Source organism: Cheilinus undulatus, linkage group 20 (genome assembly GCF_018320785.1).
Source record: "Cheilinus undulatus linkage group 20, ASM1832078v1, whole genome shotgun sequence".
Lineage (NCBI taxonomy): Eukaryota > Metazoa > Chordata > Actinopteri > Labriformes > Labridae > Cheilinus > Cheilinus undulatus.
The window spans coordinates 38207839-38234480 of NC_054884.1; the positions used below are offsets into that span (position 1 = coordinate 38207839).

Consider the following 26642-nt stretch of genomic DNA (forward strand, 5'->3'; position numbering starts at 1 on the left):
CTTAATTTCCTTGGCACATTTCTGTAAATAAGGTCGCTGCCTCCGCTTAACAGCAGGCATTCAACACTGGAACTGACTCAGTGTGAAGTTCAGGATCTCTCTCAAAGGAAACACAATAAAACAGAGGATGTGTGGACCCTCGCCTCAAAAATACCACAGTTATCACCACAAAGTCAACATTTAGACACTGATAAGTCCAGTTCACGCTCTGGCCTTCTGCTGCTGATGCGTGAGAGAGAGAGAGAGAGAGAGAGAGAGAGAGAGAGAGAGAGAGCGCTGGGATATGAAGGCGAACCACACAGACACAGGAAAGGTCATTCACTCTTGATGGTCGCTGTGGAAACAGGCAGAGCCCGTGTGGCGCTCTGTGGTGTTTGGCGACCGCTCACAAGTCAAGGTGACCCCTGTCATCAAGTTTTCTGCCGCCACACTCTTTTATCACAGGTGTCAGCTGGCGTATAAACACTCATCACACACTCCAGAGGTAATTTACCATCTCCACAGGATGTTTTCACTCAGCTATGTGGTCCAGTGCTGCTATTTTTAAACACTACCTGCATTCAAATGCACCTGTTTTTATCAACCAGGGGCTTCTGCTTCATGTTTTTGATACTTTTACATGAATCCCTGCTTTTGAAATGCTGTTATTTTCCAAGTAACAGCATAATTATATGATTAGATAATCATACATGAGTACTGGAATCACTCAGCAGTAGATTAGCTGCCATTTCTTTTGTTAAAGTCACATCCCACACGTCTCGCTGTTTTGTTCTTTATCACAAACGTCTCCTGATAGTTTTACTGTCACAAACTGTGACTGAAAGCTTCAAACAAAGCAAAAGAAGAATAGAAATCTCTGACAGCTTTATGTCACATGCATCAGTCTTTAAATCCAGGGTGTCAAACGAAATCTCAGCAGGGGAAAGAATCTGGATTTAGGTCAAAATCCAGGGTCAACATTTAACCAAATCTGTCAACCTCATTTTCACCAGTGATGAATTATAGGAAGTAAAGAACAACTTAGCTCTGGTGATGAAGGATTTTCAGATTTAAAAAGTCAAAATGACAAGTTTAAAGGCTCAAAATCTAAGGTAAAAAGGCAAACTTATTAGTTCAAAAGGTCAAAACACAAAACTAAAAGAAAAATAGAATAGAAAAAGTAATATATAAGGCAGAAATATGAGAGTGAAAGTCAAAATCATGAATCTAAAAGATCAAAAAATGAGACAAAATTCACAACTGTGAATTTCAAAGGTGAAACATGACAATTTGAAATTAAAAGTTGTGAGTTTTAAAGGTCAAAATATGTGGTAAAGGCTAAATATGAGATAAATAAAGACTCACAAATTTAAAAGTTCAAAATATTAATTATCAATTAATAATTGTGAGTTTAATAGGCCAAAATGTGAGGTAAAGAAATTAAAATCATGTCTTAAAAGGTCACAGAATGAGATAAAAGGCTAAAATTATTGATTGAAAAGCACAGAATATGAAAAAAAATTCTTAATCCTAAGTTTACGTTGTAATTGTAAAATGCAAAATCAATAATTGGATATGAAAACACAAATTAATTTTATGTAATTGTTTTCACTTTTGACGCTATGACTTAATGAGATTTTTAATCATTGAGGTTTAGTTTACAATTTTATACTGCAGTAAAATCTGCAGGCCTCATACCGGTGGGCCAGTTATAGTTCAAATGTGATATGATGTTGCTGGCCGGGTATAATTGTACCACTGGCCAGATTTGGCCCCCGGGCCTTGAGTTTGATACCCCTGCTTTAAATGATGAAAGAAGACTTTCTATAGGCCAGAAATGTTGCAGTAAAATAGTAGAACATTAACCGTATGTGAAGCTGAAGAGGTTTAAAGGATGTTGATCTCCCACAGAGCTGAAGTTACATGTGCAAGAGTTCAGTTCACTTTTTCACTTCAGTAAAAGCAGGTAGTCATTACACACCTGCAGGCTGCCCTGCAGCAGAGCATGGAAACAGACATCTCCATGTTAAATCATCTGGGTTAAATCCTGTTTTTATGGACAACTATATAAAGTTTACTATGGCCTGGTTCAAAATAAGCATGCAGACTCTCAACATAAGTATGTTTCTAATAGTGCTTTTTCACTCATGCAACCCTGAAAATTTCTGGAAAATTCCAGGGAAAACTACTTGAAAAATTCCAGACTTAAACTTGTCATTCCAGGAAGTTTTCCTGCAGTTTGCATGTCTGTCATGCGATGACTGTTCTCATTCATCCAGGTCATGTTTAACCAAATCTTCATCAAGGAAGCAACTGCAACCTCATTCAAGTCCAGTTGCTCCCTTGACAAAGATTCTGATGTCTGTCAGTAGTTGGGTAGTAAAGTCAGAGTGGAAAACATCCTGTTTGCATTCATACATGCAGCTCACTCTGGTAAATTCAGGGAATTTTCAAGTCTTGTGCAAGTGTGAATAAGGATTTAGAAAGACATAAACAAAATGTTATTATTGCAAATGATGTTCAAATTTTTCCGCTCTTTCCTCCAAGCTTCTCCGGCCCCCTTCGCTGTACCCCGACTGTGCAAACACTGCAGTAAGGCGCTGTTAAAACTGTAGGAGATTTTAAAGAAATCTACCCGTACGTGAGGCTGAAGGCCTGGAAACCAGTGATTAGTTTTCTAATCTTCTTAAAAACTTCTTAAGAGCTTTAAATACAAAATATTTAAACATTTTAAATACTTGACTTTGAACTGCTGCACTCAGTGGGATTAAGATAGATCAGTACATCCCATAAAACGTGTGTTTAAAGCCTGTATTGACAGACTGAGTGGCACATAGTTTTAAAATGGGTTAACTAGCCCATGCAAGGTGCAAAAGACTAGTGAAAATTAACATGTTTAAATTCAAGAAATAGTATTTTTTTTCCTGCTTAAACTTCCCAAACATACAAACCTTAAAGGTACCATGAATAAAGTGGAATATCTTGGTATTTGCATGGTCTTTGTTACATATAGACATGTTAGTTATGAAGCAGGCTTAATGATGAATTCAAACTGTTACTCTGTTAAAAAAAACATCAAAATGTAAAATAATGAAAGATTACAATGTGGGCTGATGAAGTTAAAAAATATTTGAAGGTTATAATTTGAAGTATAAATGTTTATTTGTCTTTGTATTGATGATTTTCTGGGTTATTATTTGGCTGCAAGAAGAAAAATAATCATTATTATTTCTTTTTCAGCAGCATGCAATTAACTGCAATCAAAAGAATGTGTGCTCTAACAGGATAATAGTCATTCACGATTAATGCCATTAATCTCGACAGCCATAGGATGTATGTGTATATATGAGATACGATTTAAATTCTAATTTATTCATTATTATTTCAGCATAAAATGCTACCATTGTATTTGAATGGTTGTGACACACAGTAGCCTGCTTTACAGTTTTGTTTGACAAATTTTGATGTATTTCCTGCTGCAATTTCAATTTGCACTTTAACAAAAATCTTGCAGAAAACTCTGTTGTGGATGGAAACACACATACATTCAATGTTCTATTGCTGAGGTTTTGAAAATATGTTTATATTTTGCAGCACACTTTGATGGAAACCCCACTAGAGAATCGTACTGTGGACGCTTCTTAATCTTCTGGTACTAGTAACATTCCTTCACAGGTATTTTTGTACCCAGCTAAATATTTAAATTGTCTTTAACTGACTAGTCTAAAATGCTCAGAAAACAGTCAAATTCATCACATGGCCGTTGTGTTAATGTAAATATGATGCTGGTATGCTGAGTAGAGTGTGGCTAAAGTTAGCAGCTAGCTCCACCAGCCTTTATTCCTTTTTGCTCGGGCTTAAGTGGTTACTCATCACTTAAGTGACTCTAAACAACCAACATTAAATTCATCTCCCTTTTAAAGTTCAAAATGCTGCCATGTCACGCTGTTCCTGTGAGATATTAACCTTTCATGGTTTACTCAGACAAGAGTTGATGTGAAGCTTTGGGAGGGACGCAGCGGCCATTAATGAAAGCTATAGTGACTGCTAGTGGCAGGAGGCTTCTTCACAGTTTTACAAGACTGTTTGACCAGGGATTTTGGGACTTTTAAATCTTGCACCAGCTATTTTGCAATCCGAATTTAGCCATTTAGCAGGCTAACTGCATGGATCCCTATCTACAACCTGCAAAGACTTGTTTGATGTGCAGTGGTCAGTGTAAGAAAGTTCCTGGTTCAAATAGCTCTCTACATGCATGCCTGAGATCACCACAGCTACTTCAGCTTCCTTTGACAATGCAAAGGCATGCTTGTTAGATTAAATGTTGGCTCTAAATTGCCCGTAGATGTGAGTGCGACTGCTCGTTCATCTCCAAATGTCAGCTCTGTGACTCACTAGCAACCAGCCTGTAATGTACACCACATGTCACCCAATGATGGTTGGGATTGGTTCCTAAACCCAAAAAACCCCAAATGGGAAAAGTGATAGAGATATGGAAGCACACCAAACTTTTTTACTACATGTTTGAAACAGTATTTTTGACATTTAAATGATTTATGCTATTGAAAAGTACCAAAACGTCAACCAACGGCCCTGAACCAAGGCTGATTTTGACTAGAATAGAGACTAGAATAGTATGAAAGTTTACATTTATTGTAGAATGACCCCCTGGTTTCATACGCCTAAAGGTTAACATGCAGGTATCGCTGCATTGCAACATATAGACTAGAGGTTTTCCTGTCCTTATTCATAAAACTGCAGCTTTCCAGCTCCACAGCATTCATATATTTGTTAGAGCCGTAAATGGACTTGACTTTGCCCAAAGTACCACATTAACCCGAGCGTATGACTGCATGGCAGCTTTGTTCATTTAAATATGCAGCTATGAGAAAAAGCCATTAAGATCCTCTCTGCATTATGCAGCGTACGTGTGAGCGATAAGCTGATGTATATATTATGTCCATTAGTGTTCTGCTGCTGTCGCTCATTATTCTGTTTGCCAGGGAATGGACATTATTTGCTTCTGCTCAGTCAGTGTGACAATCGCCACGCTAAAGCCGCACTGCTTCAACGCCCTCAGGAGATGGAAATTCACCGTCTATCTGCTGTGTGTGTGAGTGTATGAATGTGTGTGAACTCAGCCAATTTCCCTTTCAGATGAGCTCTTATCTGAGAACGGGCGAGCAGAGGCAGAGTCAGCGCCCCCTGTTCCACGCATGCAGCTTTAGGGGGGAGACGGGGGGGGGGGGGCGCTTCCGCTGCCATATAAGGAAGTATTGGAAACCCCCCCCACTTCCCCGTTCATGACAGGGCACCCCATTTCGATGCACCTCACGTTCAGCTCATACCACAGGAGAGCTGACGGTATGGTGGGCGAGGAGAGAGGGAGGGGGCGACGAGGAGGGAGTCTCCCCCACCACTGAGGAGTGACGCATCTAATCTGAAACCTGCTATTAAATTTACATGTGAACACGTCATGGAGCATATGCTCACATCAGTGTGTTTATAATGAAAGCATGAAGCCCAGTGCTGATATAATCATCATTTAAGCTCCAAATCCTCTGAGCACACCTTCACGTCCCTCCTTTTCCCCTCACAACCTCAAAGTCCTGATTAAACGTCTCTTCTCCTACACGCTGCAGAAGCATTTCTATTTTCTCTTAAGGGCTCGGCAACAACAGAAAAAGTCATACCTTTATATATTTCAGCAGAATGAAATGAAAGCACCAAAAATTAACCATTTAATATGATTCTGGCAAAAATCAGACCTTCTTAAAGCCTGTCTGATAGCACCCTCGGCCCCCAAAAATGGGCATTTTTAAATTTTAGTCAAAGATTGCTGACAAAGTCCAGCCTGCTAACAGCTCACTCTCATAGCAGCGACTGCAACAAACAGCGAGCACAACTGGAAAGACATGCTGTCCAAGAAAACACCGTCAGCTGAGGAAATGAAAGAGTCGCCTGACTTCCTTACAGAAGAAATGTCTGCTGTCAGGCAACAGCAGAAAAGCCTGGTCAAGGAGCTTAAAACCCTTCGACTTCTGAATGCTAAGACGTAGAAATATCCGGCCAACCAGGGGAGCAAGGTAGCAGAACTGGGGCAATACTCCAGAATAAGCAATGCCATCAAACTGGGCTTCATATTAAACCTCAGTCATACACTACAAAGTATTATAGCCTCCTCTCTTCTTGGAAGACTGTCCACAAGATTCTGGAGTGTTTCTGTGGAAATTTGTGTCCACTCATTCTGTAGAGCAGTGGTTCTCAACCTTTTCAGTCCACAACTCCAAAATAAAGGTGCCAGAGACCAGGGACCCCCGCTGTACCTGGAGATGGTTGAACAGCCATGAACATTCAAGAACAGTCATGTGACGACAAGGCCGTCCATAAGGGGGAAAAAATGGGAAAGCTTTCTGGTGCCCAACCAAACTGGGAGACCTAGAAGGTCAGTAAAATCATGGTCCATTGTAAAGTTAACCCTTTACCTACTGAGCCAGCGGCAGCGCTGTGTTTTATATGTATGGAGTATTATTACCGTAACTCTGTCAAAGTTTGTCCAATCAGAAAAATTGCAACGGCGTTGGAAAAGCTGAGAATTGTGGGCATGTGCACATATATGGTTCATTCCAGTACTCGCAACCAGATGTGGACATTCATAGCAAAACACCAGAAGTATCGCGAGACTGCTACACGGACTCTCAACGCTGTAACTCCTTGAAAGTTTGCTCAATCTAAAAAATTCCAACACTGACAGAGAGCTGAGAATATGTGCTTTCCGGCGATATATATTGTGTGGTATATACAGTGCTTAACAAATTTATTAGACCACTCTAACCCTAACCAAAGTAACATTTATGCCACAGCTGCCCTAAATTAACAGCATTGGTAATTACCAAAATCATTTTTTATGTTTCTGCAATGGTTAATACACCAATATGTAGAAGCTCTTTAACCCAAATGATATTTTTAATGCTAAAATATAATTATTATTGTTATCCATGGATTTTCAAATTTACTGATATACAAAAACACTGAAAAAAATAGTAAAGCACGTTATCATTTCTTGATTAATATGTCAAATTATAGTTACTTACTTGCATTCCTGAAAAGAAAAATGAGTTTTAGTGGTTGAATGTTATGTTTGATTCATTTCTGACTTCTCAGAGAAGCCCAGTGAGCAGGCTCAAATTTGGGTGAATTCAGTTTGAAATTCCTCATTCCTGTTCAAAATGGTAAAACGTGGAGAGCTCACTGAAAATGAAAGAGTCCGCATTAAAGCACTTCATGATGCTGGATGGTCTCTGAGACAAATATGACAGGTGGTCTAATACATTTGTCAAGCACTGTATATTATGGTAATGACAAACAGCCCCGCAAAAACGGCAGCTTTGGCAGAAGACGAGTGAGAAAGGAGAGTGGAGGAAGAGAGTAAAAGGAGAGCGAGCGAGAGTGGTGTTTTGTTTTAAAAAAATATCCTTAGATAGTGGCATCTGTGCGTGTCTGTCATGTGCAATAACAATATGTTACTTGAGAATATTGAGAATGCATGTTTCCACCTTTATTTGCACTAATTGTCGCCTATGTATATAGTTATCTTTTGCGCTTTGTTTTGCACACCCAGAGACTCAAAAAATGACTGCTGATTGTTCTAAACATGTATAGGTTCACATTTCAAATGTCAAATCAAAACTTCATGAGCAATAACATAATTTCTTCTCATAAAAGCCATGTCAAACAAATCTGTTTGTGTTTTTCTTCTTTTAAACTGCTGACAATTCCATATAATGTGCAGTAATCATTAACCAGATGTTGAAAAGTCAAGTTCAAGTACTCCTGGGAAAAGGGACCAAAGCTCTCAGACTTAGGGCATTTCCTGACTATTTCACAGCCGTAATAACAAAATATGTCCAAATCACCATTTTCAGACTCAGTAGGTAAAGGGTTAATGAAATATAACAAAGACTATGACTATCCCACCATCTGCAGTCCATAACATCATTAAAAGGAATAAGGAGAAATCTCTGAGAGCAGGGGACAAGGCTGGAGCTCAATATTGGATGCTCACCATCGTTGGGCCCTCAGGGGCCACTGCATCAAAAACAGGCATTAAAATCACTGCATGGACTCAGGAACGCTTTCAGGAATCATCGTCTGTCAACACAGTTGGCCGTGCCATTCACACGTGACAGTTCGAAGATGCCATATGTGACCAGGATCCAGATTTCTGGGCCAAAGCTCATTTAAAATGGACTGAAGCAAAATGAAAAGCTGTTCTGTGGTCAAATACATCAAAATTTTAAATTCTTTCTTGAATCCACGGACATAGTGTCCTGTGCACTAAAGAGGAGAAGGAGCATCCAGCTTGTTATCACTTCTAAAGCCTGCATCTCTGATGGTATGGGGTTGCATTAGTGCCTATGGCGTGGGCAGCTTACACATCTGGAAAGGAACTATCAATGCTGAAAAGTAGAGAGAGGTTTTAGAGCAACATCTGCTCCCATCCAGGCGGTGCTCACAGGAGAAGAGTCCGGGTGCTGAGCTGGCTTTCACCAGGAGAAAAAAATGCAGCATCACAGAAAGAAAACTCAGTCAAAGCAGACTGTTAAGGACTGTTAAGCAGCTAGAATCCTGCATCTGACAAGAATGGGACAACATTCCTCTCCTTCATCTCCAGCAACTGGTTTCCTCACTTCCTAGGTGATTACAGACTGTTGTTAAAAGAAGAGGGGATGCTTCACAATGGTAGACAGGGTTCTACTATGAATAAAGTGTGGGTTTATGAGATTTGCATCATTGCGTTCTGCTTTATTTACAGTGTCCCAACTTTTTTGGAATTGGGGTTGTAGCTGTCAGCCTGAATCAGGAATGAAATTCATCCATGGACAGAAATGGTTCACTGCTAAGTAAATAGACCTACTGGAGTGCAGTTTTAATGACAGAGTCTCTGATTCAAAATAAGACGTCAGCGATGCAGATCTGTATTTTTTGTTTTTATTGAGAGTCCACCTATCAGCTGGATTTACACTCTGAAGGGTTTAAAGATCTATAAAATGCACCCGATTCATGTGTTTATACTCCAGACTTCCTCCAAAGTCCTCGTTGCACCTCCTAACTCCTTATGTATGAACTGAATATTTGTTTGGAAGCACAGCAGAGCCTAAAAATTAAGATTCAGAAAGCATGGTCTCTGCGCAGCTGCAGGGCTGTGCGGCGCTATCCCGGTTTATCCAGATTTTTACCAACGGCTCTGTTACTACACAGCTTTTCAGAGCTGTCACACAACATAACTGTTGGCATCTGCTGTGTGTTTGCACGACGTCAGCGGCCTTTAGCACATCTGTAAGTTATCTAACTGGAGCTGGAGGGAGATCAGGGAGGAGAGGAGGAGGCTGTCAGGGAGCAGGAGGTTGGCAGAGGATGAAAGGAAAGTTACTGGGACGGTTCTCCAAAGAGAGGCAGAGAATCATGGAGAATAAAAAGAAGTAGAACGAGGAGATCAGAGTGTGCATCCACTGTTTAAACACTCGCTAATTAGATTGAAATAGGAGGGAAAAGGCACAAGGAAGAAGAATGAGGGCTGGGAAATAAACCAACTTTAGGGATACACCAAGACATTTGTAGCTCCAGATTATAGACAGGTGTGCTGATTTTTCTCTGTCATGCATATGTGCATGCATATATATATATGCATGCCCACAATTCTCAGCTTTCCAACACCATTTGAATTTTTCTGATTGGACAAACTTTGACAGAGTTACGGTAATAATACTCCGGACATATAAAACACAGCGCTGGCGCCGGCTCAGTAGTTAAAGGGTTAAGACACATTTCTCTAAAACTGTCCCAACATTTTCAGAATCAGTTTTTCACAGACTGATAAACCTCTGCCCATCTTTACTTCTGAGAGACTCTGCCTCTCTAAAATGCTCCTTTTACACCCAGTCATGTTACTGCCAATTAGCTGCACATTCTCCTCCAGCTGTTTCTCATTATTACCACTTACTTTTCCAGCCTTTTGTTGTCCTGTCACAACTTTTTTTCAAATGAGTTGCTGCAATCAAATTCAAAATGGGCTAATATTTTTTCAGGAAATGGAAAAATGTCTCAGTTTCAACATCTGATATGCTCTATTGTGAATAAAATATGGGTTTATGACATTTGACATTTATTGCATTCTGTATTTTTTTACATATTATACAGCGCCCCAACTTTTTTGGACATAGGGTTGTAGCTTGCAGTGTTGAGGCTATTTTGCTCCCTTAATATGTGAAGTTCATCCATGAAACAAAAACAATAGTTCAGTGTTCTGTACACCTCCTTACGGAGCAGTTTCCTGCTGCAGCGCCCCCTGCTGGACTTGGAAATGCTTAATGGAGCCTAAAGCCTCTCAGGAGTGTCAGGGTATGGGGAGGGGCTGGAGCTGCATGGGCAGATTGTGCAACAGATTGTGCATTCAATGGCAGCGAACAATCATAGTCCATCACAAGGAAACAGCACAAAACAGAGACACAGCAACAAACACTTTACGTCTGTCAGATGTTCATGATATAAATCTCTCAGTTAAATGGCAGCAATACTGTTTAAGTGTTTGTTTTATTGTCATCAGGGAACATCCTGGAGTGATTGGAGTCATAAAATCCCATTGTAAATATTGCCATGTTTTCACGTCCGAGGCTCCTGTGGAGCCAAAACTGTTTGTTCTCAGGAGAGGGATTTTAGTCCAAATGTGTGTACGGGGAGGTTTGTGAGTAATGCTACTGAACACTTTATCCCCACAGTCCCAAGTACAATCTGTTCAGGGTTTTTCCTTCCGTCCTCTTGAGCTTTTTCAGTTCTCAACCCTCCAGGATAAGACAGAATTACACTGAACAACAGCAGCTTTACAGCTGATTCCACATACATTAGAAGCACTTGTATCCTATGGTTAGTATAACTGGTATCCTGACCCGAGCCTGTGTTTCATTAGAGTATAAAATCTAGTGTGCTGTCTTGTTAGCTGTGCAGCTGCTGTTAGAGACACACTGCTGCAGGTGAAAACAGGAAGTCTGCTTGGATAGCAGCAAAAGATGAGCTAAGAATGGAGTTTTTCTGGAAGAACGCCCTGTCTTCACTCTTTCACCCCATGAGAAGATGCTTCATCAGTCCTGTGCGCAGCCTCGGCCCTGACGAGGCACATCTCCGACTCTTTTTGTCTTTGCTCATCTTCGAGGTCATTTGAGGTGAAAGTGAGCATCAGCCTCTGCACTCATGTGGTGGGAAGCATGACAAATCCTAATGCTTTAGTCAGGCAGGCTTTCTCCAGCGTGATTGTTTCAAACCAGCGATTCCTCCTCTCTGATTAGTCACACTACTTTCACCTCTTTTGTCTCCGTTCAGAGCGACATCGCTCGCTTTGTGCTCCCGTCCCGGTGGAATACTGCTCTTCCTCGAGCTCCAGGCTTATGTTCCAGCTTCATGCCTTGCTACTGATCTTAGGGCAGCAGCGTCATTGTGACGCTGATTGTCAGTGTCGTGGGGTGGATGATTGTGTTATGTAAGAGGTGAACGGTGCAGATAAGGGTACAGCGATGCAGTCATGCACTTATACATGCATAAAACATGAAGTTGTTGATCTTTTTGAGAAACATCTCTGAATCTGCAGAAGTTTTAGCTCACTGTTTATGTGTTGAGGTAGAGATAAACAAAAAACATAAAACTGTAGGAATCCAAAATGTTCCGTATCTGCATAAAAAAGCCATATTTCTACTGAGAGGGTGGAATATAAGGAAACTAAGAAAAAGCCTCCCATTCCTTTGCACAGCAGTCTTTAGAGCAGTTATGGCTTCAACATTAGAGGCCAGAGGGATACAAATATAACAGCTGTTCACAGAGTCAGATGCACTTTAAGCCCACAAACACGCCTGTCAAGATAGCTGGGACAGAAAAGCCTCTTAAGTAGCCCTCTTAAAATGTAAATCCTTTTGTTAAAACAGAATTAAAATATGTTAAAAATAACTCAAATGGGTTAATAGTAACAAAAAATGGTGGGATTGGTGGTGAAATTCAATTTTATAAGATGCAGAAATGGGTTAGAAACGCCAAAACTTAGATAAGTGTGGCAAAAAATAACCAAAAATGGCAAAAAATGGGTAAAAGTGGCAAAAATCAGCATATTAAGTGGTTAAAGGGGATCCGAAAGTGGCTGAAATTTCATGAAAGTAGGAAAAATAGGTGGAAGTTTAGTGAAATGCAATAAAAAATGTATATAAACAGGTAAAAAAGGGTTAGTGGAGGAAGAAGTAGTCAGAAACCGGCAAAAATGGGCGTATCAAATTGTGAAATGTGGCTAGAAAAGTGGTAAAAGGGGTTAATAGTGGCACTAATGTCTCTACAGAGCCAACAATAGGCAGAGAGTGGCAAGATTTGGTTTACTAGTGGCAAAAACAGGCAGAAAAAAAGTGGCTGAAAGGGTTTAAAATGGACGAAAATCTGTTTTAAGTTGCAAAAATATGTTAAAATTGGAAAAATTTGTGGGAAAAGAGATGAAAATTGGTTAAGATTAGGCAAAATTTGTGTAAAGTGGAAAAAGTGTACTTAAAAAATGTTCTTAGTTTTTTTAAGGCATCGGGTGACCTCCTCTCAGTGTCTCATGACCACAAATGGGGACCCAATCCCAACGTTGAGAACCACTGTCCTAGAGGAGCTGAGGACTCCCAGGACTCACACAAACAAAAGGTGTTACATGGATGTCAAAAATTAACATCAAATTTAGACGCTTTCATTGTTCAAACTTTATAAAAAAAGCCTCACACAAATGTTTTCTTTTCAAGACACCTTTGCATGAACTATTCCTAAGTTTTTTATTATGATTTTAGTACAAGTGAATCTAATTTTGGTGTCCCAGACCCCAGGTTGGGAGCCAATAGTTACTCAACCCTGGACAACCATAGAGCCAAACTGTTGAACAATACCTTTGCAAGAGCCACAATCTAAGTGGTGAAAAGTGGTAAGAATGGGTTAGAGTGGCAATAAAAATAAGTTAAAGGGGGCAAAATGGTCAGAAAGCAGCAAAACAAGGGTGAAAAGGGAAAAGTAGGCATAAAATGCCAAAAACTGGGTGAAAAGTGACAAAAATGTGGAGAAAATGCGGCAAAAAAGGCATAAGGCGGCAAAATGTGGGCGAATAATGACTCAAAATGGGTAACAGGTGGCAAAAATTGTGAAAAATGGCAAAAACGTGACCAAAAAATGAGTGAAAATTGAATAAAAAGGGCAAAAGGCAGCAAAGAGTGGCAAAAATTGGGGGGGGGGGGGTGTATTTAATGGCAAAAGGCAGCTTCAATGGGTGAAATGTAGCAAAATATCAAAAAACAGGATAAAAGAGTTAAACACTGGGAGAAATGGTGAAAAAACTGGATAATAGTGGCAAAAAGTGACAAAAGATGAAAGACAAATGTAGCCTTAAAGCAGTAAAAATGGCAAAAAAAAAAAAAAAAACTACACATAATGGCAATGGAAAAATACAGACAAAAAATTAAGGTTGACAATTAAAGTCAAGTGTGGGAAACAAAACTGATCAATGTGACTTTCGATGGATCATTTCTGAGGTCAGTTTCCCTCTTAAGGTTTTCTGGGGGATTAATGTTTCAAATTAAGCCATAAAAGAGACAAATCACCACAAAAGAGCCACATGCTGAGTATCACTGCTCTAGATCAGTGTTTCCCATTTGTCCTTGGAGCAATCGCACATTATCTCCAAATCCTGCAGCACTATCATCATATTCACTGTTACCATGTTTGTAGTTTACATCCTACACATCAGCTAGTCGTATACAGCCTGAGTGTTTGGTGCGCCCTCTAGTGGCTTCATGTATATTTACAAGAATGCTTATGATGCAAACATGAAACTGCACGTATATCGTCCAGCCTCTTCACAAGTTTTACAAATCCAACTCAAGATAGCAAATACAAAATGGAGAAAAGGCTCATTCTAGAAGCTAAAATCAGTAAATGTGAGACATAATGCTTAGTAAATGACTACAAGGATGAAGTGTTTTATTTTGGGGGCCTTTGGGGGGTTATAGGGGGCGCTGTCCTGGCTAAATTGACCTAAACTAAACCCTCCACGTCTGCACAGATTCTATATTAGCATATATTTTTATTTTATTAGTTTGGGCTTTTTTTCAATCCCCCTTTTCTTTAAATTGAGTCACACATAAACAGCACAAAGGCAGCCTGAAAAATCAATCAATCGAGCAGCTGATCCCCCATAATCCACTCCTTCCATCACATCAAACACAAACCAGCCTCGCCCTGACACTCGAGCTTCATTCAACAAACGCAGCCCGCGGCACTGTTAGGATTACGACGCCTGGCTGAATATACTCCTGAACAAACATACAGATGGTGCTTGTTCAGCAACAACAACAACCTGAGGAAACACAGTTTACCCACACTGTCTCAGACGTCCACATGTACCCACGGAGTCTGACGTTTAACCCTTCAGTCCACGCCCAGCCACAGAGAAAGGCCGGGCGCTGACAAACAGGCGAAGCTTACTCATAACATGATCGTGAGACACTGCCCACACGTTCACACACACACAGGCGTCCGTCAGTGAGTCATCCAGACATTACAGGAGGCATCTCGCTGAGGTTACTGCTCTAATTGTTGACTTTGAATTATTGTGTTCTGGCAGCTCATAAAACAAGAAAACAAACAGTCAGAAACCACTGGAAAACAAACTGATTTTTTAAGCAGGAGAGGGTCATCATGAACCTTTCAAATTAACGAGAAGATCATCCAGACATCATTCAACTCCTCTAGAGCAGTGCTTCTCAACCTTGGGGTCGGGACCCCTTTGGGGGTCGCGAGACTCTCAGAGGGGGTCACCAGATGCCTGAAAAAACTACAAATGTTTTTTGAATTACACTGTTGCCACTTTACACCAACTTGACTTAACATTAACCCTTTTTCATCACTTTTTAACACCAATTTTTGCACATTTTTGCCACTGAAAACTAGGGCTGGGCAATCAATCAAAAATTAGATTTAATCACAATACGACGGCCTGCTGCAACTTTCAAATCGCAGAAGATGCAATATTTCTTTAACCTGAAATTCGTGTCAAAATACCACTTCAAAACTTTTTCGTAGCAGAGATGTTACACATTGAAGATCATGCAAACATCAACAGGCAAGTTTTTAGAACAGTCTACAAAAATCCTCCTCTTTGTGCAAGTTTTTCTTATTAAATATGAAAAATTATAACTCTATTAAATACATCAATTTCATATCCAATTTGCAATACAATTCAAAATCATAACAATTACATATTTTTCAAAGATTTTCAGCTCTAATTTAATGTAATATTGTGTTGTTATAATATAGAATTATTTACTGTTTGTGTTTATTGTTATAAAAACATAATATAAGGAATTTAAGACATAATCGCATATCAAATCGCGATTGCAATACTGGGGAAAAAATCTCAGTAAGATTATTTCCCAAATCGTTCAGCCCTACTTAAAACCCATTTGTCATTTTTAAACCCTTTTCACCAATTTTTCTGCCTGTTTTTGTCACTTCTAAACCAATTCTTGCCGTTTTCTGCCTATTGTTGAATCTGTTGACTCATTATTTTCACTATTAACCACTTTTTACACCCCTTTTGCCCATTTAAACCACAGTTATGCCATTTCTGCCAGTTTATATAAATTTTTCATCCCATTTTACCTAATATCCACCCATTTTTTCCACTTTAAAGCCATTTCAGCCACTTCTTAAACTCTTTTTACCACTTTTTGCGCCCGCTTTTGCCTATTTAATCAATTTTGGCTTATTTTTTGCTACTTTTAACTAGGGGTGGGAATCATTAGTGCCCCCACGGTACAATATTATTATGATACTTGGGTCATGATTCAATATTATTGCGATTTTAAACATTTGGCAATATGGTGAGTACTGTGATACGATATGCTGCGATCTATACTATTTTTTTTTCAACTGTTTATCTGATTTAGCATCGGTCTTGTCCTCATGTTTGTCGTATTTCCGCCTTATTTTTTATTTATTCTTTGATTAGAGTGGGTATTATTCAGGTCAAATATAAAAAATGGATCTCACAGCTTAACTTCAAAATTGACGTCCATGGGCCTCCAGTTTGGCTGGGTCCCTGAAACCTAACCCTTTTATCCCCCCTAATGGACGGCCTTGTCTCCGCATGACTATTCTTTAATGTACATGGCTGTGCTCAGCCACCTTCAGGTACAGTGGGGGTCCCCGGTCTCTGGCATCTTTATTTTGGGGGTTGTGGGCTGAAAAGGTTGAGAACCACTGGTCTAGAGTAGAACCAATCACAGCAGCTGTCTTTAACAGTCAGTTACAACCTTGAATTACTTCACTTAAATCCACCTGTTGGAGGTGAAACACCATGCATAAACTGCCCTCTTTCCATGTACATGACTCCTTTTACAGTTAAAAAAAAAAAAAGGAACATATCCTGACAAGATTTTGGTTTGTCCAGCAAAGGAAGAATGTAAAATGATCCCCGTTCATTTAGATGCAGATGAACCATCTGAAGGTTTTAGTATCATGAAGGTTTGGAGTCGCCTTATTCACTCTGAGTGCTTTCTCTTTGACATTTCACTGTGACATTATGTTCTGTAATTAATGCTCCTGATCCCCGTGTTGATGCTGCATGATCTGATCGATGACATTTGCCATGTCTACCTTCCTACCTCTGAGGAAAAACAGATTCTAGCGTTACATAATGGCAGCTGGCACCTCTGGGCCTCTTCATCCTCCGTGCCTTTAATGAATTAATAAAGACCTGTTTGATTCTTTTAAACTCAGCCCCACACGCACTCAGAGCTCGGCTCCGTGCTCCAGTCAGCTGAGAAACACCCCGGAGCCCCACCACTGCAGCAACCCAGGCCACACCAGCAGCCAGGCAGCATCAGTCTCCTGCAATCAGCAGCCGGCAGAGGGTCAAGCTGGCAGCTGCGCTCTGCTTCTCCTCGCTCCTGCTGACTCCATAATGATGCAGCGTGCTGATGACAGGAAGAAACCCCACTGCTGCATTTCTGCATGGTGGCATTTCATACTCGACCCTTTGGCAGGAGGAGCTCTGCTCAGACTCACAGTCTCTCTTTTCCTTCAGTTACACATGCAGTTAACTGCCATCTTTAAAGGGGGATACATGAAGAAAAATACACTTTGAGTCCACCAAACTGCAAAGTATGACATCAGCCAATCACATTCAACCTATAGCTAAAAACACCAAATCTGATTGCACGCTCAGAATCTATCCTCAGTGGCCCTTATTTATGGATCTGGTGTACAAGCCAGCACAGATTCAGGAGCAGAAATCATCATATTAGAATGAGAATAAGCTCATTTGAATTTAAAGAGACATACACCAAAAAAGCCAGCATTATAAGGCAGGCTGGTTCTTGAGCCGTATTTTATCTTCCCCAGATGTTTCATTAAAGCCACAGAGACTGTGATAAAAGTCTAACCAGAGCTAAAATTTGTGACCTTTAGCTGTTTTCCTGTCTTTTATTGTCCCAGTTAAATATTTTATCTCCTAAAACTCAGACAGTGCTGAAAACCACAACAAAATCTCCCTGAAAATGCAGCTCTGCCCCGTTACACAACACAGCAGCAGCTTCCATTCACAATAATGTAGATTCAGTCTCTTCTCACAGCCTCGTCATCTTCCTCCACCTCCTCCTCCTCACTCTCTCCTCCGTGGTCTCACTCAGGCTCCTGCCATTAACGATCCAAAAGAAAAACCTCCCACAGGTCACAACCACAGGCAGCGGCTCCTTCAGCACCATTGATCCCTGTTACAGCCTTTTCAGGGAAAGGCGGCGTGTTTCTGTGGGTGCAGTCATGTAACATAGAGTCAGCAGTCACAGTCTGAAAGGACTCCATCATTTCCTCTGGTCTGGATTCTCATGCCAGCTTACACCATCCTCCTACTCCTGCAGGAACCATGACCTCCTGCTGACCTGACCTCCTGAAACACAGCTCTGGCTCACAGCATGCCGAGGTCTGTAGTAGGGATGGGGACTGTTGGTTTTTATCAGTATTGACAACCTTAAACTCCTGAGAGCAGGGCTTTCCTTTGGAATACATTTTTAGTTTGTCATTTATTTGGGATCAGCAGGACCTGAGAAGTCTGAAACCTCAGTCCTGTCTTTGAACAGGAAGTAGTTTTTATCAGGAATGATGTCCAACAGCTCTGATTCTGCAGAAAATATTAGGGATGCCAATAATTATAGATTCACTTTCGCCCATACAGATATCGACACTGATATTTAAATATGTTTTACATAACTACAAATTCAGTCCTTTGAACATAATTTTAGGTTTGAGGATGAAAAAATACACTTCAACATTTAAAGGATGAGAATGAATAAAGAAAAACATCTTAACTTAAATGGGTCTGTTGGTTCAGCATAAAACTCCTCTAATTTTTAGTATATATGACCAAATTTACAGCTCATATATGCTGATATGCATGGCCAAAATATCTGATGTAAATATCGTCAAAAGTCTTAATATCTGCCGATAGCGATATCTGGCCGATAATATCATGCATCCCTAGAAAACATGGCACTAAAAGAGCTGGAGTCAGTGATGGAAGAGGGATGGTGGAGTCATTTTTGTGTTATTTTGATGTTAGACAATGAGGACTTGTTAACGTCGTGCACAAACAAAATTTCCACTAAGAGGTGTGAATTTCATGGAAATTCTCCTTTCCAAAAATCCACACAGATTCCCTAAAACCTCTTACTGATAATTCTCAAACATATTTTTTTAACTATTCCATAGAAAGCGGCCTAAATCTCTAAAAACATTATCCAAATGTTTCTATGAAACTTAATCATGAAGCCTCAATGTTCCAATAAAAAAATCTGAAATAAGTCCATGCAAGTTCTGAAAATGTTTAAGCACATTCCCTAAAATTTCTATTCAAATGCCCAATAAGTTAAATATACATTCAGAGAAATTCCATGAAAATGGTGGAAAATCCCTCCTGACATATTCCCTAAAATTTCCTCAAATAATCTTGAAAATTTCAAAGGCCACCCCCTCCTAAAATTCCCAAATACACTCTAATAATCTTCCCAAGTTTCACATAAAAATCAAAGCAAATTACTCCAAATGAACTCAAATCAAATTCCCAAAAATTAAAAAAACTTTATCTAAATTTCCATATTCCAAGGAAAATTCCTAGGAAAATGCAAAAGAAAAAAAATCAAAGCAGATTTCTCAAAAACTTCTGAGAAACTCTCCAGAATCTCCAATCATATCCCTAAAATTTCCATGAAAATACATTAAAGTTTCAAAGCAAAATCCTAAAATATCCAAACAAATTCCCAAAAATTTCTATGTCTCCCCCTCCCAAAATCCCTGATCATGTTTTTAAATGTTTACAAATAATCTGCCAAAAATTTCTAAGCAAATTCCACCCAAACATTCGAATGAAATTCCCAAAACATTTGCTACATTTCCATGAAAACAACAGAATATTTATAAACAAATTCCCCCAAATATCAAAACACACCTTCCATACTCCCATGAAAATGCAGAAAAATTCCAAGCAAATTTCCCTCAAACATTCAAAAGAAACTCTCAATAACATCCAATCATATCCCAAAAACTTCCATGAATAAACTTAAAAATGTAAAAACAAATTCCAAACATCCAGTTTCATTGGGCACCCTCTTCCAAATTTCCAATCAAATGTTGGAAATACAAACAATTTTCCCAAGTTTCCATGAAAATGTCCAACTATTTTAAAGTAAATTCCCCCAAAAACCTCAAATCCAATTCCCAAAAATTACAAATACATTTCCCAAATTTTGATGAAAATCTTAAATACTTCCAAAATTTTGCGAGTCTTCATTAAAGTGCAACAAAACTCAAAGCAATTTTCTCCCAAAACTTTCAATGCAACTCTCCATTATAGACAGTCATATCCTCAAAATTTCCATGAAAAATTCCCTAGATTATCCAGGAACATTCCCTAAAATCCCAATGATAACTCCTGAAAATTTCATATGAAATTCTCCAAACATTTCGACAAATTTCTCAAACTTCTTCAGAGATTCTGGACAATCATGGGAGAAATCCTGAGAGCAGAAATGATCGCTGTGTTGAAGGACAGCCAAAACTGAGTCCTCTAAGAAGAATGCAAACACACATCTCAGTCCTTATTAATCTTGAGTTCTGCACTTCTCCACACATCCCAACAAAAACAAACTTTACCATGAAACAACTCTGAAAAACCTAAATGTCCAAGTCTTTAAGTGTACTTGAACACATCATGAATGCATGAAATCCTCCTCCATCTAACCGTCACTGTATTAACTCAGGACAAGAAGGAAGCTTGGACCACCGCTGCTTAGAGGTTTAGAGCGACCCTCAGCAGCAGCAGGTTGATTCACAATAAAGTGCTTCACTGCCTGGCAAGGCATTTAAACACAGTAAGTCCAAAATAAAACCAGTTAAATACAAGCAGGGAGTTCATTTAAATCAGGTATTCTCAAGTGGTGGAACAGGACCAAAAGGTGGACTGTCAGCAGGTCTTGAATGTGTTCCTAGAAACAAAACTGCACCAAAAAAAATCACTGAATTTCTGAATCACTGAAGCATGGCTGACTCATCCTGACTCTCTGGTTTGTCACATTCTGTACTGTTTAAGGTCCAAACTGTTCCATTTTTCACTTTAGATAAATCCAACTGGTGAAAACATTAGAAATCTAGGCTACAATTCCTCATGGAGGAGCTCTGAAGCAGTGGTTTAAATGACTCCACTGGAGATTTAACATTGTGGACTCACAAGACTCAAAAGCAGCTTCAACAGGCTCCAACATTATCGACTTTCAGGCTTTGAAAAATGTCGATCCGGGTCATTAGGGAACCAGGTTTCCATCTCCATCCTGAGGAGAAGAGTGAAAGGTCTCCATGCAGAAAGGAAAACCCTTCTGTTGCTCCTGAAAGCCGCCTCACCCTCACCTGCAGGGCTGCTGAAACTGGAGTCTAGCAGCGCTCCACCACTGCTTCCCTAAAGAAGAGCTTTGTTGGACAAATAACAAAGCAGGACCTGAGTGCTTGTCACCTTTTGGCTCTCGGGTTTCAACAAGAGCGGGGGGGGGTCCAAATTTGCTCTAACTTGAGTCCAGGTCCACCTCCTTTTCTGCAGAGATAACACAACAGTGACCAACAATGTGGACCACATCGTTCATCATCAGTCCTCAAAAATCAGAACCCAGCTCTCTCACAATCATTCAAAGTCTGCTTTCAGCAGGGTTTCAGCAGGGTTTCCTTCTCATGATGACGGCTGTAATCAGACATGAGTAGAAACTTGAACAGAGCTACCCTGAGGCGACATGACAGACTCTGGTTTAGTCACAGAGTGATGATTTATATGACAAAGTCGCACTGGAGGTGCAAAAAACAATGAGTTCTTCTCTTATAGCCAATAATCCATTAAAGCTGGGTCCACTTTGGTATGTCAGCACTTTTTAAGACACCATCTGAGGCGGTTTAAAGTAGGGCTGGGCAATTAACCGCAAATTAGATTAAATCGCAATACGGCATGCTGCAATTCTCAAATCGCAGACAGTGCAATATTTCATTAACCAGAGAAGTGTCAAAATATCAGTTTGATACAATCTTTTTTTTCTTTTTCATGCTTTATACCGGTGTTAATCAACCCTGCTCAACCAAAGAGCCAAAATGTTGAAAAATACCTTTGCAAGAGCCACAATCTAAGTGGTGAAAAGTGGCAAAAACAGCTTGAAGTAGCAATAACAATACGTTAAACATGGCAAAATGCTCAGAAAAGCAACAAAAATGGGTGAAAATGGGCAAAAATGGGGAAGAAAAGGGTCACAAAGTAGAAAAAAAATCAAAAAAAATAAGTTACAGTTAGCACAGAATGGTCTGAAAGTGGCAAAACGTGGCAATTAAATGAGTAAAAAGTGACTAAAATGGGCAAAATGCAGTCATCAGTGGCAAAAATGGACCAAAAAAATGGAAAGAAGTGGTATTTAATGGCATAAGATAGATGAAATGGGTGAAAAGTGGGGAAAGAATGGTGGAAAAGGGCAAAAATGGGATAAGAGTGGCAAAAAGGAGTGGCTAATATGGGCAAAAACTAGGAAAAAGTGGTATTTAATGACAAAAGGTAGCTTAAATGGGAGAAAGTCAGGAGAAAAAAGGTGAAAAAGGGCAAAAATGGGATTAAGTGGCAAAAAAGTGGCAAAATGGGCAAAAAAGCCTTCAAAATTTCAACTATCCTTTACATTTTTTTACGGAAATCTTACTTTTTGTACTCATGCTTTTATTTTTCTTCATCAAAATGTGAATAATATGAGAAATGATCATCCCCTTCAGTAAAGCAATTCATATCAGATTTGCTTCAAGAGCCAGAATTGCAGTAATTTTTATTCTATATCTAGCCCTAGTTTAACTGATCTAATATTGTACTTTATAATATAGTGCAAATCATTCAGCCCTAGTTTAAAACATATCTTAACATTTTAAATCAAAATAGCTCCTTGAAGATGAAGACAACCAGCCTTCACTGTAAAGTCTGAGCTTCATTTAGTCAGAAATGATGCCACTGAAGTGAAATGTGGAGTTACTGACCAGATTTGAAGCTCTGCAGCTGTGAGGTTTAAATGCAAAGATAGAATATTTATTGTAACCACATTAGAAAGAGCTAAAATGTGTTGGAGTTTGAATAAAAATGCCAAATATTGATGAATGTGGCCAAAAATATGAAGAAAATCCAAATCAAGTACGCAAGGAGGTTACTGCCTGATCATGTATGCAAAAATAAATCCTTATTTATTTATTAAACACTCTAGTCAGTGACTTAAATGAGCTTTCACGCTGATTTTTCTTCCTGTCCTCGTGTTTCTTTACCTAACAGGGTGAGTGTATGATTCATTTCTTTAGCTGTTTTATAAATCCTCACTATCTCCAGCCTCCTGTGTAAAAGTTCCTCCTAAATGACTCTAAAATCACTCCGTTTCTCCAGCAGAGAAGCCACCAGTGTCCCTGAAGTCACGAGCCCAAACTAAGGTCAGCTGAGTCAAAGTTCCTCCAATCACCGTCCTCCTCCTCCCCCCGGTCCAGCAGCAGGTGTCCAGGTGAACAAAGTACCACCCGAGCAGCCCCCGGGTCTCTTACCTTGTAGACATTCTCCGTTATACGGTGCACCTCGTCGGTCCGGGACATCCTCGTTGGTGCTTCAGTCATAAGAACCATAAACTGGATTTCCTTCAGATGGGCTGAAAACGCTCCTCCGGTGTTCGGCGGGAGAAACGGCGACTCTGAGAGAGACGAGCTCGTCTGACCGTGGGAGCCCTGCTTTTATAGGAAAGTCCTCCTCCTCTGCCCACAGCAGCTCTCTCCCCACGCAGCCTCTCACTCAGTCAGTCGGTGCCTCTCGGTGGAGCGCAGAGGCGGACTCACTACAGGAGGGGGGGCTGCTGCGTTCAAGGACGCTGGGAAACGAGGCGACTCTGCACCTGGGTTGTACTTCAGGATGCTGATGACCTTATGTAACAGAAATATTTCTACAGCGAACAAAGCAGCTCATATAAAACTCTTCAGTGGGTTTAAAGTGAAATATGGAGAGGTTTGTTTAGATGTAAATGTCCTGTTTAACTGCTGTAACTACCAAAATCAGTCATCTCCCTTTTATTAGCGTCGTAGCTGCTAATGCTAACAAACGTTCAGCCCATGGCTGCTCACCCTTACAGGGGTCTCACACTCAACCACAGCAGGGCCACATTCTTGATTTAAGTCCAACCTGAGAGCCCGAGAGGGTTAAAAATGGACAAAAACTGTCAACCTCATTCTCACCAGAAATTAAAAAAAACGTAAAACTTTGCATTGATTATATAATAGATCCCTTTGAAATAAAAAGTCAAAATTATAGTTTTAAAGGCTCAAAATCTGAGATAAAAAGTCAACGTTATTAGTTCAAGGGGTCCAAACTCAAAAACTTAAACAGCAAAATAATGTTTAAAGAAAGGAAAATATATGAGAAAGTCTAAATCAGGAATTTAAAAGGTCAAAATATGAGTGAAAGGTTTCAATTGTAAGTCAAAAAGGTCAAAATATGGGATAAAAAGCTGAAGTTAAGAGATAAAAGATAAAAAATAAGACTCTAAATTTAAAAAAATATATCTAAAAGGTCATAATTTGATACAAATTATCAAAATTATGAGTTGAAAGGGACAAAGTATAAAATAAAAAGTCAAAATCCTAAGTTGAAGTCATTCAGTCATTTTGATATGCAAAATTGCTAATATTACATCAACACATAAAATTAACCACTTTTCCCACTTTCTCGACTTTTGAAAATAGTATTTTTACTCTGTTTCAGATTTTCATGACTTAACAAGGATTTTTAAAACAATAAATAAGAGATAAAAATCAAAGTAATATGTTCAAAGTCAAAATATGAGATAAAATTTGAAATCCTGAGTTCAAAAGGTGAAAATAAGAGATATAAGACAAAATCATAAGTTTAAAAGGTCAAAAAATTTAACATCATGACTTTAAGAGGTAAATAAATTAGATAAAAAGTAAAAATCATGAGTTTGAAGGGCAAAACTAAGAGACAAAAGCCAAAACAATATGTTTACAAAGTCAAAATGTGGAATAAAAAAGCTCTAGTTAAGAGATAAAAGGTTAAAAATAAGAATCCAAATTTAAAAATTTCTATCTAAAAGGTCATCATGTGATACAAATTATCAAAGTTATGAGTTGAAAGGGACAAAGTATAAAATAAAAAGTCAACATCCTGAATTTCAGTCATAATTTTTAGACGCAAAATTGCAAATAAGACATGAACACAAATAAACTACTTTTCCTACTTTCCTACTAAACTTTTTAAAATAATATTTTTACTCTGTTTCAGATTTTCATGACTTAACAAGGATATTTAAAACAAAAATAGAGATAAAAGCCAAAATAATATGTTTAAAAGTCAAAATATAAAATAAAATTTGAAGTCATGAGTTAAAAAGGTAAAAAAATAAGAGATATTAGATAAAATCATGAGTTTTAAAGGTCAAAATATAAGATAAAGTTTAAAATCATGACTTTGAATAGTAAACAAATGAGATGAAAAGTCAAAATCATGAGTGGAAAAGGCAAAAAATAGAGATAAAAGCCAAAATAATATGTTTAAAAGTCAAAATATAAAATAAAATTTGAAGTCATGAGTTAAAAAGGTAAAAAAATAAGAGATATTAGATAAAATCATGAGTTTTAAAGGTCAAAATATAAGATAAAATTTAAAATCATGACTTTAAATAGTAAACAAATGAGATGAAAAGTCAAAATCATGAGTTGAAAAGGCAAAAAATAGAGATAAAAGCCAAAATAATATGTTTAAAAGTCAAAATATAAAATAAAATTTGAAGTCATGAGTTAAAAAGGTAAAAACATAAGAGATATTAGATAAAATCATGAGTTTTAAAGGTCACAATATAAGATAAAATTTAAAATCATGACTTTAAATAGTAAACAAATGAGATGAAAAGTCAAAATCATGAGTTGAAAACGCAAAAAATAGTGATAAAAGCCAAAATAATATGTTTAAAAGTCAAAATCTGAGATAAAATTTGAAATCATGAGTTAAAAAGGTGAAAATGAGAAATCTAAGACAAAATCATGAGTTTTAAATTTTGAATTGTGAGTTTTAAAGGTCAAAGTTTTAAAGGTTAAAGTCTAAGTTAGGAGTTGAAAAGGTCAAAAAGTGAGAAAATTCAAAATCATGAATTTAAAAGGTCAAAATAAAAAATGTCATTCTAAAAGGTCAAAATTATGATTTGAAAAGGTCTAAATAAGAAATAAAAAGACAAAAGCACAAGTTTAAGTTTTAATTGTGAGATGCAAAATTGAGGTATTAAATTAATGCACAAATTAGTTTTGTTTAGTTTTATTTCCATATTCTTGACTTTCAATCAATTATTTCCTTTTATTTTTCCAAATTTTTATGAAATTTTGAAGCATTCTCTCTTAAATTTTATTTTATTTTAAATAAATTTGTCAGATAAAAACAGGGTGCAACTCTTTTAAAACACAACATGCAAAAATCTCAAATCTTAACACATTTGTTCAACTAACTTCTTGTAAAAAAATAAATCCTTGTATGTATTTAAAAACCTCTGACAAGTCTGGAAACATTCTAAATATCTGAAAATGAGATGTTTATGTAGATCTGTCAGGTGAATGAGGCCTAAAGTAAGAGTTAGAGGTATTTCTGACGAGAAACAAGATGGGCTGATGTCTGAGTTTTTGCAGGTCCAGCTGTTTGTTTTAGTGAGTGCTTCTTATTTTCACATTAATGAAGTCGAAGAATAGCAGATCTGTGCTGGTCTAGACCAATCTTGATGAAAAATCCAGAGTCTAGCCAGCCCAAGACTGAGATAAGACCAAGACATTAACATGTGCTGGACCAAGGCCATTCTCGAGTACTATAACACTAACCGCTTATCCCGCTGGGAATCGTGGGGTGCTGGAGCCTATCCCAGCTGTCAGTGGGTCTCCATTCAATCACATATGGAGACAGACAACCAGGCAAGCTCACATTCACACCTACGGCCAATTAAGAGTTCCCAATTAACCAGCAAGCATGTTTT

At 38.6% G+C, this 26642-nt stretch overlaps 1 protein-coding gene across 7 annotated transcripts in view; it reads right to left on the reverse strand.

The window, feature by feature from the left end:
• The window catches only part of baiap2b (BAR/IMD domain containing adaptor protein 2b), a 161380-nt gene that overhangs the window by 122016 nt on the left and 12722 nt on the right, over positions 1–26642 (reverse strand). For 2 of the 7 annotated variants that reach the window (XM_041815905.1, XM_041815910.1), the window contains exon 1: positions 23173–23417. The exons of the other annotated variants lie outside the window; for them this stretch is intronic. In XM_041815905.1, the coding sequence (XP_041671839.1) occupies positions 23173–23250 (78 nt within the window). In that variant the 5' untranslated portion in view covers positions 23251–23417. Of the gene's footprint in view, positions 1–23172; positions 23418–26642 lie in introns of those variants that run through there. 7 annotated transcript variants of the gene reach the window in all.